The sequence below is a fragment of the Falco rusticolus genome, chromosome 6 (genome assembly GCF_015220075.1).
Source record: "Falco rusticolus isolate bFalRus1 chromosome 6, bFalRus1.pri, whole genome shotgun sequence".
In the NCBI taxonomy this organism is placed as follows: Eukaryota; Metazoa; Chordata; class Aves; order Falconiformes; family Falconidae; genus Falco; species Falco rusticolus.
Window position 1 is genome coordinate 7748438 of NC_051192.1, and position 16565 is coordinate 7765002.

At 36.9% G+C, this 16565-nt stretch overlaps 1 protein-coding gene across 11 annotated transcripts in view; it reads right to left on the bottom strand.

Moving 5' to 3' along the window:
- RYR2 (ryanodine receptor 2) overlaps positions 1-16565 on the bottom strand; it is a 434536-nt gene that overhangs the window by 14974 nt on the left and 402997 nt on the right. For all 11 annotated transcript variants that reach the window (XM_037391531.1, XM_037391524.1, XM_037391528.1 and 8 more), the window contains 6 exons: positions 14844-14991; positions 13238-13324; positions 12200-12418; positions 9933-10063; positions 9255-9297; positions 6451-6584 (listed from right to left, as the gene is read on the bottom strand). In XM_037391531.1, the coding sequence (XP_037247428.1) occupies positions 6451-6584; positions 9255-9297; positions 9933-10063; positions 12200-12418; positions 13238-13324; positions 14844-14991 (762 nt within the window). The remainder of the gene's footprint in view (positions 1-6450; positions 6585-9254; positions 9298-9932; positions 10064-12199; positions 12419-13237; positions 13325-14843; positions 14992-16565) is intronic.

The following is a 16565-nucleotide window of genomic DNA, read 5'->3' on the forward strand; positions in this document are numbered from 1 at the left end:
TGAAAGAGAAGAACTGCTGACAATGATTAAACAAGCAGAAATAACACTGGCAAAAGTCATACATCTGCCACATATGCAAGCACCTAGTACTTCTGTGCCAGGTGTTTACATGGAATTATCTGAGGCCTTAGATGGAATACCAGGAGTTAAACCATGGTTTATCAACCTCTGGTTTCCAAAATTCTTCTAACCACTTCTAATGACTTCTAGCCACTAATGACATAAAAGTAATAGTTTTATTTGAATATTACACTCCCAAGGAATACTTTGCCATTAAAATATCAAACTCCTACTTGTACTATCTGCAACAGTATTTACTCTTTAATACAAGCAAAAATTAACCCCACATTTACATGTAAAACTAAAAGGCAAAAGACAGAAGCTGAACCTCTTGTACAACACTGTAAACATTACAGATATAGAAGTCAAGCTATTATAACTGAAAAACAGAATTAAATCAAACTTAGACCAAGAAGTCTACTCCAAATAGTCTACAGCCTACTTTAATTAAGAGTTCATTTCTCCTTCTGAAGTATATGAGCCTACTTGAATAAAAAGGGGAAAAGCAGAAGAAATATATTAGAAGTTTTCCTTATAAAAGATTTGACCCTTGCTCTCAAATTTACACATGGCAGATCTTTCATACCAACATTTTACTTTTATCCAGAAAACATTTCAATGATTAACTCATTTAGGGTGAATGTTTTCACCCTTTATTCACAGTGAATTATACTTTTCTGCCATCACTGAACTTCCACGGCACTATATATTTAGCTCAGAGCAGGTAAAAGAACACAGTTATATTATTAATGCTCTGTAAAGATAAAAATAACATAAGTACAACATAATGGTGAATTCTAGAGTCTATTATATAGCTAAACAGGATTCAACAAACTAATTTTCTTTTTTACCATTTCTTACTTTCTTTTTCCTTTTTTCTTTTTTTTTTTTTTCCTATGCACAGGCCACAAACTACTAGTTTAACAAATCTAAAACTTCTCATAAGGTAACACAAAACTGTTTTAACGAATCAAAGTTGATGACAGTTTACTAGACACATTGATGGCACGGTCAGCAATTGGTTTTGCTTCATTATTACCTTCACGGTAGACAGTAATTCTGCAGAAACTAAAGCTTAAGGTTTCACCTGAGTTTCTTCCACGGTGACTCAGGCCAGTCACTGGGTGACATTTACTGTCTGATTAGGATTGCAGGGATGATATTTGTATAGCAAAAACCCTACATATGCTAGAGAAATAAAAGCTGCAAGTTTTTTCTAACAGGTTTTCAAGTTTACAAGGATGGAAAGATGCATCCATAACAAAATTCAGATTCATATCTTGAAAGAAATTATTAGAATTATGCTAATCTCAAAGGTCGCCACATTGGACTATGTTCCAGATACTACAGAGTACTGCAAGATAAATCTACCATGCTGCCATTTCACCAAAGCTAGAAATGCATCTGGAACAATGAAATGGATTCTCCAACAACAGCTGAGTGCAGCTAAAAGCTGCTGAATCCATTTTTGTCAACCCCAAGCTGTAAGAAAATTTTCTAGCCCCAAATCTGAGTTATTATGGAAATCAAAATTTATAGAAAACTCTGTCCTAGAAGGGAAAAAAAAAAAAAAAAAAAAAAAAGTCCAAAATGTTAAGAACAGTTTCTCATTCAAATATTGTTCAATAACATATTCAGGTAGTAAAATGAACCAAAACCTCTTTAAATTTATTTCTGAAAATATTATTACAGCAAGTTAATTTCTTACTTTACTCTGACCCAATACCACCCACTTCTAGTCTCAGACATATTCTTGTGACTACAATCCACTTATCCGCAACTATATTTGCATTACATATGAACCACCATAGACAGGACTGCTTATGGACAGGCAGGATACTCTCTCATGAAATGGCAAAAAAAAATAAAATAATAATAATCAGCACCAGAGGAACTCATCTCTGGTCATTTAAATTTTATGATATTATAATTTACAAACAGCAGTAGCTGTAAGAGCTCCTAAAACTAATGTGAATGTTGATCTACAGGGAAAAAGGAACTTCATTTTTTCATATCCTCATTTTTAAAGTCTGACATGGAGAGCAAAGCAATAACAACATGCATAACACCACATTCTCCTGTTTATTTCTGCTCACTACCTTGATCAAGTAGCTCAGAGACTTCAAAGAATATGAGATCACATAAAAATTAAGCTCTACAGCTGTGAATCAAAAAGCAACATTATGGTTTCAAGTCTCCCTTTAAATATCATTAGTTTGTATTCCATTGGATTTTCCAATATAGGAATATTGGATATTCCTACTCTGAATGATTTTTTATTTTACTTCTTTCTGCACCATTGTACAAGTTGTCATACACTGTAGTACTGTTGTAGTAGCTGAGTTCAGTGATGGTGAATGATAGGCACAGTGTGAGAATGCACAATGTGAACAAGCAATAAGAAAATGGTGAGAAATTGCCTTATTACCTTTGGCTGCAACCTACACTAGTATTTCATGAACTTCAACCACACCTTGCCTTTTTTACAGCTTCTTTCTTAAGGCCTACTGCATTTAGCTGTTTAAAACATAACATAGTAGGGTTTCAAGTTATTCTTCCCTTTAAAAAAAATTCCTCAGGCCATTAAATGATACTAATGTTAACTGCAATCACAAAATTCTGAACTTTTCAGCCTGAGTCATTTTAATGTTTGTACATCAGAGCTGTTCAGAGCAGCTACAGGGCATCGCCAGCTGAGGAACAACTATCATTACTTTAAGTTCAAACTGAAAAATAGCCTTGCAGCAGCATTTAACCTTTTTCCAAAACAACAGACAAACTGAAACCGGGAAGTCAGTTTTAATTAGTTAGCTCTTTGCATTAACTTTCTTAGCAGACGCTGAAATTTGCTGTTAAAGGTTCTTTTGGACTGTTTCAGAAGGCAAATCTAACAAAGACAACAGTTCAGAAAGATGACCCATCTTTCTTAAGTTATAAGAAAAATCATTAATGAAACTATAACTCTTACCAATTAAAGAATTTCAATGGAGGTTATGTTACTATATGTACAATAGAAAGCATCCCTTCAGATGGGATCCCAACATTCATTATTTATTAATTGGTCAGCTGGGGAGGAAATATCATTTTTATTGCACTGTGTCGAAATAGTGTTCCTTTTGTGCTAGGCACTGACCATCAGCAGGCTATATGTTATAGAGAATGGTGCCAGCAGACCATTACAAGAAGAAAGCACTGAACTGAAACAAAATGAAACAAAATAATGAGTTACTTGGCACCTTTAAGTCTGCCTTGGAGATATATCACATAGAATAGATTATTACTTTAAGGTTTGCTTTACAAAGCTTCTGCAGGGATCCACTAGGCTTAAGATTCCCAAGTAAATAACCAAAGGAGGAGGTATCTTATGTTAGCATCTGTAAGTGGGAAGGCTTGAGGCTGAGTTTCCCACATACACATCATTCCTCTCAATGGAACAGGCTGGGAATTTGGACATGATACATTAACGGTAAGTACGCCTACTTCTCAACCATGAGGGCTGAGGCCACTATCCACTTACTGACATACACTTCTGTTTGGACAAATAGGTACATTCACAGGTTTTCAAATCCTGTGGTGCCATAGGAATAAATCTTGGGACTTCAGGTTAGAAACTACCTCAAATAAAATCCCTTATTTTTTCACCAGCCATTATGGGCAAGAGGCAGGCTCTCACCTGCAGGAAAAGTACTAGTTTATCAGGGACAATACTGTTCTCCAAGATACTACGTTACTAATAAGGGGGTTACCTGTTCCAAATCTTTTGCAAACCTGGGTTATTGTTTCTCATAACAAGGAAGAATAGGACCTTTTAACCTCTTTCACATTCTGAGGCCAACTACACTCATTCTTTGTACAGTTTGCATTTATGATATGGTTTATCTTGTTGTCAAACTATGGAAACCTTGTGAGCATTCAACAGAAACCTTATTTATTTTCCCCCAAATTAGCCTTATGTCATCGATGATGAGATGCTGGAGCCTCACCTGCCTCTTCTCTTGACTCTGACTAGAGTAATGACCCCGGAACCAACAGCTGTTAGGAAGGTAAAGGGACTGAGAGGTAAACCTCACTATGATGCCTTTGATAAATAACTTTCACCTTTGTGTCTTTCACATTATTCCCTCAAATATACTTCATCCATGCTGCATCTAGTTTAACACCATCCACCCGAGAAGGGAAACTTAATGGAAAAGCAGTACACCACCTCAGCCCCAGTGTGCAAATATTAATTGTCTTTACTGTCTAATCTACATTGACCTTCAAACTGCAACGTCCTCCTGAGTTGGTTATATTTAAATAATACTGAAAAATATCAAATACTTACTTAAATATTTTAATACATATTGAAAAATGCAAATATATATAAGCTGAATGGCTCTTCCAGAGTTAGAATTTTATTTTATTATGCAGATATCAGTGAGACGGGCAGGAACTATGAAGGAGCTAGGTCACCTGCAAGTAGAGTGCTGCGAGTGCCTTGCAGAAAGGCAGATGGAAGGGAATCACAGGTTATTTGCCCATGGGACAGGGGAAGAAACAGTAGGAGCTAAGGGTCAAAAAGGCAGAAGAAAAATCTGGTTCATTTATATTGAGAATGGAAATGCTACACGCCGCACTCCCCTTCTGCGTTGACAGAGACATAAATATCTGGTCTGGCCTCAGTCTGGGCCACCTCCTGCTGGCCCGTGCAGAAGCAGAGGCACTAGAGCTGGGAGCTGCACCAGGTCAGACCATTCTCCACCTTTTTTTCCCCCAAAGTGGTGCAGTAAAAGTTCAACTCCACTGCTTTTCCCATCTCTCTCTTCATGGCACTGTAAATATTTCAAATGTGGAATCTGGAATATGCCTAATTTTTAGTTAGTTTATAATTTAGTTAGTAATAAAAACTCCATTATTGTTCATTTTTGAAACTGGTAAAAAGTGGATAGATGTGCCCTCCTGAAGCATATGAAGCTTATGCAAATGGTTCTGTAAATTTCTGTCATAGCTGTTTCATTTTCCACAGCATATTAATCTGTTATAAGGATGGAAGGAGTTCTCCAGGGAGAACTTGAAAAACAGATGAGGTTGCCTTGGTTTTGGTTGTGTTTTTTTAAAATGTATATAACATGGAGTAGACACTAGAGATGTAACAAAAAACTAGTACCTTTCAGGCCTGATTCTAAAATGAAGTGTTTCATTAGCCTTCTCCAACTGCTTCATTCTGGTCTGTTTTTTCAAGAGTATTTACAGAACCATTATTTCATTATTTTTTTTGTTTCCCAAATACGAGGCATGAGCACACAGGGAAGGGAAAATAGTTTCATTTTCTTCTTATGCCAAGAAAAGTAATAAAAATTAGAGAAAAAATAATAATCTAAACTCATCCATGGGTCCTACTATAATCCAGCAGCAAAACAGCTGGTAAGAAAGTATTCTGGAAAGTACTTTTGCTACAATATTAAATTTTAATTAGTATTGCAATGCCACAGAGTCCTGGGGCTTTAACACTGTACCTGATGGACTGTTCAGATGGACTTCAGGTTAATTTATTCATCTTTAAAAAAGACGGACATTAAAGATCCAGCTGTACAAAATTAGCCCTTGCTTCAATGCAATTCTAATCTACTTGTGGTCCCACAGTCTACCTCATATAATTCTTGCAAACCCATTGCTAAAATGTTGCTTTTAAAGCAAGCTACAAATAAACACTTCCAGTAGAATCTCTGTAGCATTACAAGTCCATTTGTTAAAATATATTCTATCTACTTGAGTATCTTTTATTATCATGCAGAACCAGAAAAAAACATTTTGCAATACTTTACAAAAACTAAGAATATCCCTTCCCTAAGAAGGAAAATAAATGCAATTACTCTGAATGCCAAGGGGCTTTTTTTCCAAGTCTGTCTCTCAGATGATAGGCAAATACATAGTTTAGGGAAAACAAATTATAAACGGATGTGAAGAATAATCATCCAACTTCCTAGATTTTACTGGTCACTATCACTTAAATTTATTCCATCATTTCTTTATAATCAGAACACCCTGCCAGTTTTGCCCATTCTTTCCAGCTGAGCTGAACCGAGACAACTATGAGTTTCCAGCCCAGTGGTAATGACTCTATCAAAACAGTGGTAATGTGATGTATTCAAGCAGCTGTGCACTAAGCTAAATCTTCACACATAAAAACCAGTGAAGTCCTGCATATATGTTGTCTATAATGAAATAAATTCACTATATCATTCAACTTCAGAATTGATCTATATTATATAGATATACAAAAAAGAGCAAGAAGAAAATTCAAAGCTGAATAACAAACTTTGAATGCTTAATTTTACCTTTAAAACCCTGGGGGAAAAAATCCAAACAAAAAAAGCCAACCACACAAACAAAACAGAAGCAAATGCTTACACAGCAGATAAGGAGCTATCCTTCTTTGGTTTCTTCTTTTCTCGAGCATCACTAAAATCAAGAGCAGCTTTGTCCATTCCTAGTAACTCACTGATCCTGTCACGGCCATAGAATTCACCATATTTATCCATGACCTAAAGTTAGAGGGAATATTCAACAGGATCAGTTGGGTAGACAAGTTGGTTTTTAGCCTGGTTTCTGAAGACAAGAGGTTTAATGTACATGATCTTTTTCATCTGTTTGTTTCCATCTGTCTATCATATCAGCCAGTAATTTTCTGTTTGTTTGGTTTTTTTCTGCTCAATTTCAATCAATTCAATAGAGGCAAGGGGTGGGTGTCAAAGACAAGATGTTTCTACTCATTTAATGAGAACAGGAAGAGGAAAGCAACCCAGCAGAACAAGAACTAAATCAGTATTTTCACTGACAAAAGAAAAATACACTGTGTGTTCACACATAAAGAGATGCTTTAAATATCCTAGCTGTGTGAAAACCTGACTAAAATTAGATTTCTCAAAGACAGTGTTTGACCCTTACTAGTTATTCCATTTAAGAACATAAAATAAAAATAAAATAAAATAAAAACAAACCAACCACATGCCCAAAAAAATTATTCTGTTTATAAAAGTTTTTTAAGTAACCCAAATATCTGGATTGGCCATTTTTGATTTCTTTCAAGGGGAAGTATTTCACATTGAAATAGTTGTGAAAAATGTCCTGACTTATTAACTAGCTTCATTGTATAATTTTATGATCTTATTTTTGTTTAGTTATTAATAAAATTAAAATATAATACACATAGAATATGTAAGAATCAAAAGATCTTGAACAGAGACTTACAGCTAAAAATGATTTTCAGTGAATTCAAACTATCTCTTTCTTATTAAATTGAAATGCTTCACAAGAAACTTTTCTGGAAATGAACATTTTCTTGCTCTCATTCTCACTGAACGCACAGCTCCTTCCTAAATATAATCTCTCTCTTCTCATTTTCAAAAGAATAAGAAACACAAAATTCTGAGTAAGAAGTTTATAACTGAATGACTCCTGCCAGCGAGGTGGTATTTTACCAGCTTTCTATTAAGTAATGCTTTAATTTCTATTGATAATTTTGCAGATCTTTAGAGACAGGCCTTCCTTGTCATGTATCTGAAAGCAATGTTTCATAACTGGGTATCATTCACTAGGCTGGGAATTTAAGTATATTTATATATAAATCTGAATATATGAAAGAGAAAACATTCTTTGCAAAATACTGTATTTGAAGGCACTTCAATCTGTGCAGAGCAGTTCCTCAGCCAAAGATAAAATATCAAAACCTTCCATGCAACATAAAACCACGCTCCTTTCCTTTTAATAGGAACCTTCCTTGATCTACTACATTTAATTTCTTTCTTGAGTACTCTGTGCAAACTAGTGCCTCCTCTGCTTAGATAGACAGATAGATATATGTATCTAAGAACTTCAAATATGCTAAAAAAGCTTTCAACAGCAAAATGAATGCACAACTCAAAGCATTTTTAGACAGGTTGGCCTAAAACTGTTATAACACAGAAGAGCTACTAGTGTTTAAAAAGATATGTTTTCAAAAGCGTGATTCAAGACTGGCATCAAATGGCGTGAAGAAGGGGGTAGATCTGATCCAGCAACATAAACACCCTCTTTTTCAATTGTGACCAAATACACTAGGAAGATTATTCTTGTTGTAAGCTGTGGTACAAACATAACATTTATTTTCTAAGAGCAAGCTGAGAAAACATTTGACATAACGTTTGTAAGAAATGAACTTCAACAGTCTCTGCTTATAGAGGACTATTTTTGAGAGAGAGAGACTGTTATGTGATAAAAGCTCATCTGCACACCCATGAAGGACCACCAAGAGAGAACAGCTGGGCAAGAGTCCAAAGAACACCCTGCCCAGCTACAACTAGGCCCCTCACGGGAGCCAGCCGCCCATCAAAGGCCCATCTCTTGAAGCCTAGAGGAGCACAGGGGTGCGACGGCAGGCAGGAACCCAAATTACAGACTCCTGATGCATGGACACGCTGCCTGGTCCTTCCCGGGGCTGTCCCAGGAGAGCCTCAGCCCCAGTGTCCAGGCGTGAAACCCAGTGAGATGAGTCACTGGGAGTAGCTCTCCAGATCACCTTTCCAACTGAGAAACTTAATGCCAAGGGACCTGGGATACATTACGGGATGGTGAAAGGAAGAACATTTGGGGATTCCACAGAACTTATTATTGGATGTTATAGGGAAGAAGCAAAGGTGGGAATTGGGATGGATTTAGGTCATTTGGGGAGGAGCAAATGTGGGAAAACAGAGTGGTAAGGGACAAAAAGGGCCAGATGCTCATCAGTACAGTTGTCTGACTATGCCCTGTGCCTAAACATCTCAATATGTCCTATCTTCTTATCAAATTCCTTTCCAACCCTCTCCTGGGTGAGGGACTCTGGTCTGTGTGCATGGAGATGAATACATAAATACACACAGGCAAAATAAGCTACATAGGTTGCAATATATGTACAAGTGTACAGAGAAATTCTCCACAGCATTTCATGTATGTATTTGGGTTCCTGTTTTACACAACAAGCTGTATGCAGAAAAACTTTGAAATTAAAACTATCCAAACCACACAAAAGTAGTTGTAAGCATAAGGAAAGTGTGTATTTTAAAATGGTAAATATGGAAATCTACACTGAAAGTTATATTTCAAAGAAGGACAGTTCACTTTTCTTCAAACAGGAAAATAAACAAACATTAAAGCTTTATTTTAACTTCATGCATATTTTTAAAAATAAGCCTTACCTTTCTCTTCACAAATTTGTCCCAATAGTTATTTGGAAAAGACCTGAAAAACACAGATAAGATTACATTTTAGATGATCATGAGAAGATGCAGTAGTTACTGAAATGTCACAAAAATTAGATACTGATTTTGTTTCTTAGAGGCTCTCTGTTGCTATAGCCAGCTAGTCATTTGTGAAGTCACCGGAATGGAAATTGCCAAATGGCATTCAGCCTACCACGTTAATGTAGCTGGGAACGAGTGGCAGAGTCGATGCCTGCAGACAGGGTTCTAAAGCAGCTGGAGCTCACAGTCCCACCAGGCAGAGGGTTGGGACTTTAAATATATTCCTAAAGGAGAGCCTTCAAGAGACACTAAAAGGATGCAAAGCACAGTTCACTCTTGAACTGACAGCAATACACAATCATCAGTGTGCTTGCCAAAAGAAATTTATTGCAATTTTTTTTTTTCTTTTATGGAACAGAAATAATTTTAAAACAAAGACCTGGGAATGAATAATTTAAAAAGTAATACTAAACATTAGCATAACAGGTGTCTGAAATATTATGTATACCCTTGCTAGAAGTATATCCCTGACAATTGTTTATCTCAGACAAGCTGGATAATCGACCATATAGCTGTGGAGATTGAAGAACAATTACTTGCAAAGCTACAGAGACAGAATAGGTAAAAACTCACTGTGTGTTGATTACGAGTCTATCCCACTGTCCCTTAATATCATCTTCTGATGGCTGTTCAGTTATATACAGCCCATCAAATTCCAATTTTCTTGCCACTTCCTTTTCTCTCTTAAAAATAACCAGTGGAACCTGCAGGTGAAAACAATACCAGGAATTATTTAAAATGCACCGACATGTTTGCAAATTTTTAAGAAAAGCTGGTTGTTATAAAAATTAAGTATGAAAACTGAACAGAGCAAAAATAGTATTTAAAAAACCATAAAGACTTGACAATTACCCAGAACACTGCAAAGTTATAGAAGTTTAAGGACCAGGTCATTCAAAATCATATAACTACAGTGTGCCACGCAGTTGTAAAAAGACGGCCAAAAAACCCTGAAAAGGGATCCTTCAAATAAAAATAGTTCTTCAGTGCTATGGACCTGTTAGAGTTAGTCAAGTGAAAATAATTTTTAAAAGCTTAGAAATTCTGGTTGCAAAACATTAATTTGGGATCACACTTTTGGATTGCATGTTGATACGCAGAGCTGTTAGAGGTTGCCTTTCACTTGCTAAAAAAAATTCTTGAGGTTTCACAGCAGGAAGCACAAGTAGTTTCACAGTAGAGAGCAAAGAAAGGCTGGAAGCAGTAAAAAGAAAAATCCTTAAATCGCATCCACATTCTATATACTTGTGCTCTGTAGTTCTTTGCCAGCAGGTGACACAGCTTACCTACAACTCATCAGCTGGATAACATTCTGAGAAGGCAGATGTAACTAGTGGACCCAGCGGAATGGATTTTTCTTGGAAATCTGTTACCAACAAAGGTAACCCCTGCTCTTTCCTTATTTTGCAGGTCCCCAGAATTCACCCACCCTGCATTACCTACCTTGACTGTATTACTAGTCAAGGCTGGACGTAAGTATAGTGAAATAACAGTAATAAAAAGTAGATTACTCAAGCAACATGGTTATTGCATTAGATACAGTAACAATAGTTCCTATCTTATTTTCAGACAACTAATTGGAAAAAAAAAAAAGTGGATTTCATGCAAATACCTCATACATAGACCTGCAATTCTGAAGATTTTTAATTTTGAAAGCAGTATATCTCCAAAGAAAGACAGAAACCATATTTGGTCTTTTCTTCAGGGTTTCAGAATTGGAAAGAAGGCAGTTCATTAAAGAAAATAATGATGATAATGTCTTTCCCTTCTAGTCAGAGAATAAATGTAGTATAAATAAAGAATGTGGGAAAGTAGTATAAAAAGTCATAGTGTGAAAAAAAAAAAAAAAAAAAGATATGAGGACATCTCAAAAGCCAGAAATCTAAGCTTTCCTGCTGCATGCCAACCAGTGACACAGGAAAACATGTTTTAGTATTTATTGACCTGCAGAGACACTTAAGGTAGATATGAATATCAACCACTTAATGCATAGTATGACCATTTGCGTCAACTACAAATGCAGATTGTGTCTTTTTTAGCATAGAAAAAATATTATCTATTAAAAGAGGAAAAGAAAAATATCAAGGACCACATAAAAAACTTTGATAAAGACATTTTAAAGAAAAAGGAGTAGCCACACTGGGTCATAGCAAAGATCCATTTAATTTCGTACTATCTTGCACTTTGACCTATAGGGTTTGCCCCAGGAAGAGTGTAAAAATGGGGGAAGTACATCCCAGATATGCCTCTCCCAGCTCAAGAGATTTATGGCATTGGATCTTCCTAAGCCAGAAGCAGCATTTTGCCAGTAACGGTGGCATCGTTATTTCTTATATCCCTAACAGAGACCTTCTGCAAGGTATTCCTTTAAAAGATGCTTAAGTTCCTGCCAAAGCACTACCACCAGCTTATGAGATGTAGGCGTTGCCTAGAGCCACACCATGCGGTAGCGGTAGCCCACAACGCCTTCATGCTTTTCGGACAAGCCAGCTGACCAGTAATGCAGACACTGTCACCTAAGGTCCCTCTGGCCATGTGTACACAGCTTGCCTGTGACAGTCACAAGCAGTTTCTGATACAGGTTACTGCTGTAATTGGCTGACACGGCAACGGTGCAAATGCTGTAGCAGCACAGCAAGCCAGGCTCAGACCTGTAACTTCCTGAATTCCCACGTCACCTAATACACGTCTGTGTAGGCTACACTAAACAACAGAGTGTTTCTTTACACAGCCCTTCAACCTGCTTTAGCAACGTTGCTATGACTTTGTTCCAGTCTATACTACTCCATGGATAAAGAAGTACAAAGCTAGAAGGAAAAACAGTGTTCTGTTTTTCTTACTTTCAAACAGTAATACCCTATGATGCAGAAGAATGAGATGACTGTGTGTAAGATGGCCAAAATCCGCAGTGTGGGCTCCATGTAGCCACTGCTTTCTTCCAGGACGTAATGCACTGCAATGACCCTCTGGTTGTCATTCTCCAGGCTGTTCATCTTGGTACTTTCCCCAACAGATACCACAGGAACTTCCTTTTCTTCTGTCACAGCAGATGTGGACACCTGTTTAAATCACTTAATCTTAATATTGCAGCAGTTTTCCTTTGGCAGGAGCTTTACGCTACTACAAGCTAAGTAGTATAATGGAAAACAATGATACCAAGGACAATATCATTATGAGGAAAGAATGTTTTGCATAAAAATGCCCACAGAGAATACCTCACAAAGACCCTTTCACCTTGTGACACCAATCTGTGATAGAGTGCATTTTCTTCCCCCCACCCTCCCGCGCTCTTTCTATGGAAGCAAATTCGGGCCATGCAGAATTTTATCACCTCAAATCCAAGAAAGGGCACAGCCCTCTCGGAAGAAACCCAGGCAACTCCTGACATTCCCACACGTAGTCTTTATCAGCAGGGCTGTGCCAGAAAGTGATTCGAGTCTGAAGACCCAAATAGAGCTGAATACTAGAAGTCTTGACAATGCTTAGTGATATTCTAGGCAGTTTGAGATGAGGTGACTTCTCCTTGCTGCACATACCTCCTCAGAGCATGAGAAAACATCTCAGCTGACATGTATTAGTTTAAGTTGCCAGTGAAGGCTGCACTTGTCTGAGGCACTGAACTGTGAAATAGAGCATCTGAGGCACGGGTATGCCTTTCAGGCTGCTGCTTCTGTCGCAACACAGAACTTTGTGAATAGGTATTTGTGTACTGGAAGTCTATTATTACTTCACACAAACACTTGAGCTCTCGCTGTGTTAGATTTCTGAAGTGGCAGTATGAAGCAGGTATTGAATCTGCTAGGCTAAGCAGTTTTACCATAGTATATTGTCTACAAAACCTGAATGTTACTTGAAAAGTAACATTTTGACAAGTTTACCTTATAGAAAAGCAGGATGAAGTTGATGGCAAAAGCAACAAACAATGCCAACATCCTCATATTGTAAAAGTTTCGTGCAAAATAATTCTGAAAATAGAAACAGAACATAAATACACTTTGCCTAATAATGGTACCACAACAGTTACTACGTTGTTGCATGGGGCTTGCTTCATTTGTTTCCCCTATGTAGAATTATAAATAGAAAATTAAAAAAAAATCAAACATTTTGATTTTGATGTACAAATTCTCTCCTACTCCATATGTGCAATAATGGATAAAGGACCTTTTTCTTCCCTCCATGCAGAAAAGGATGAAGAATTTCTAAATTGCCTCTTACATCTTTTTCATTATCCTCTCAATACACTTAGAGACAACACAGAGACAACATAATGTAATATTAATGCACTAGTAATACAGAAATCTCCATCTTCCCTGTTTCAATAATCTTGCATATGGGAAATTGTTTTACCAAGAAACAAAAATGTCTGCACATGTTTATTTTAGATCTTTTTCTATCCCAAAATCAATTGCATTTTTACCAGAACAGCAGAAAGTTCATCTGTGACCTAAGTACCATGAATACAAAGCTTCTCTCACATTATGATGCTATCAAAAGGATTGCAGAAATGTACCTTTTCCCTTCCTGATGAGTCACAAACCTTTCTAGCACACATTTTGAATGCTCTAATTCTGACAGGGGAATTCTTCCATATTTTCAGCCCTAACCAGAGATGACTATTAGTGAATTATTAAATAAGACTATTAGAAAAAAAAAAATTAAGTGAAATTTGCATGACTGGTACATGATTAGCCTTAAAAAATGAATGAGTTCAAAACCAAAAGCTGAACACTTAATTCCTTATTAAAACCGTGAGAGCAGTTTTGTAGTTTTGCTGCTACTCATGTTAGAAGTAGGCTGGCCCTAAACAATCGTATATATTAGATATACAGCAGAAGTGTATTTCTTTTTGCTTTGCATTTCACACCAGCTTCACAGAATATTCATGGAATCTCCTAGATAACAAAAGCATGGATTTAAAATGGTTCTACAGCAAACTCGGGGATATCATATTTTACTGAGATACTCTCAGATACAGTTACACTATTTTAATTTGTCTTATTTTCCACAGGTTTTGAGAAGTTTCTCAAATAATAACTTGCTATTTCACAAAAAAATCTGTAGCTTCTTTTCCTATGAATTTTAGGCTAAGCATTGTATCTTAATAAATTATTTTTATAGGAGAGCTTGTCATTTCCCAAAGTTGTCTCTCAAGGAAAGACAAATCCTACAGGCTCACAAGCAGCTGTGGAAATTCAGGACATTTTATTCACATTAAAATGCACAGTTCTTTTCCAGTGATGGATAGGCATCTTGGATGAGTTTGGGCCGTAATCCCAAAGAACTAATATCTTGTCTACTAAGTAATTAATGCATTTTTTTTCTTTAACATTCCAGTTAAATCTTTGCCTTTACGTCCTTTTTATGGATGATGGCGGACAGAAAAATGAGCTTAATCAGATGCAAATTTGTCTTTATATTGGTAGAATAATATGGTGGTACACATCCCTGCCAACAGCTAAATGCATAGTCTAGAGAACAGCTTACAAGAAGTTTCTGTTGGTATGCAATGATTTTCTTCCAGAAAGCTGATTCCTGAACTTCTGGTTCTCCATATCTGTGAGTATGAAGTTGTCTTAATTTCTGTTTTCCTTTGTCCTCCTTGACTTTCTCTTCTTTTTCTCCATCTTCTCCCCTTAGGACACAAATGAAACCAAAATAATATCTCAAATTAATAAAATTGCTAAACAAGAAGTTAAAATCACACTCTGAAAGAGGTCATTGCATATTTTCACGAGGCTCATGTACTCATGACTCACACAGTTCACACACAAACGACAAGGAGACACACATCCCTCTTCAGCCCAAAGCATTGGCAAGGGCGACAGTCTGGTTAAGTTACAGATAATTAAACTTACTTGAAGTGCAGCTGGTAACTGGTAGAGGCAGAATCTGCCAACCATATTACCTGAGGGTCTGCTTCATTATTGTGCAGCTAACACCTGCACTGACAAATGTCTGTAAGCTGACGGCTGTATGTATGAGTGCCTGTATGATTAAGTGCTCCCTTCCAACCTCGGGCATTTTAACTATCCAGTTCCCTCAAAGGTTGCAGAAAACTTTGGTTCTTCGTGCGTTTATAAGCCAAACCCCAAGTTTTAAATTCTGCATTTCTGACCACCGGAGGAATTCATAAGTACCCACTCCAGGAGGAGACAGAAATAAGAAAGCTTGACAGCATTTGATGTGTGATTATCACCCTGCTGCTTGATTACAGAAATTCATAGTTAGTGGGCTGCCTTCTCCAAACACATGATCTAAGGAACTGTGAATTATCTTAGAAGTTCATTTGACCTGACAGCATGGCAGATGAAAGGACCACAGAACTCCATTTGAAGCGAAACCAGAGTGAGAGGCAACGTATATGTTACATTATTAATTTCTCTGTACCTATCTACAAACAGAATAGCTGATGTCCTAAGCTGCTTCTCTTACTAGAATACACGTGATAAATTTTCACATGAAAATTCACTTGAAAGTTTGCCTTCTGTTAGGAGCGGTTTCAGGGCAGCTAACAGCGGCAGGCACTGCACTCCTCACAGAGAGCACAGGTACCGCTGCAACTCACACAGGCAAGCGGAGCAAACAACAATGAAGCGACCTTCAAAAGTCAGCAACACGCTCCTTCACAAAGTTATACTGGCCAAGTTGGCAATTTGCTGTACTGATCAGGAAGAAGAGTTTTTGTGGTGGGTGGGCAAGTCTTTGTCATCCCAGGACAGCAACAAGGATAGAGCTTGAGACTAAGGATCTCAGAATTTTGACAGTGACATATCAGCTACAGGAACTGTACACGTATCAGGAACCATAACATACAGGGATGGAGTGTCATACTTTTACTGGTTAAAACCAAGCATCATGTTTTGCTTTCCACTATTTTTATTCCACTATTTTTATTTTAACATAGCCTAAACTGATTAAAATTATCATTTATCAAATGCTAGCACTTGTTCTTCATAAAGATGTGAGAGTACTTAGTAATTCATTAAAATTACCTTGGAATATTAAGGTTTTGCAAAATCCAAATAACTCAAAACAGGTCATACCAAATGGGAAGGGCAAAACAGATTCAGTCTCTACCACTGACAGATAACAGGTCTCTGGAATGCAGGTGCTCTTACATGTTTCCCAAGAGATTTTCTTTTAACTTTCAGACTTGCCAAGAAAAACTTAATCAATGAAACACATACTAAAAGAAATTAAATCAGC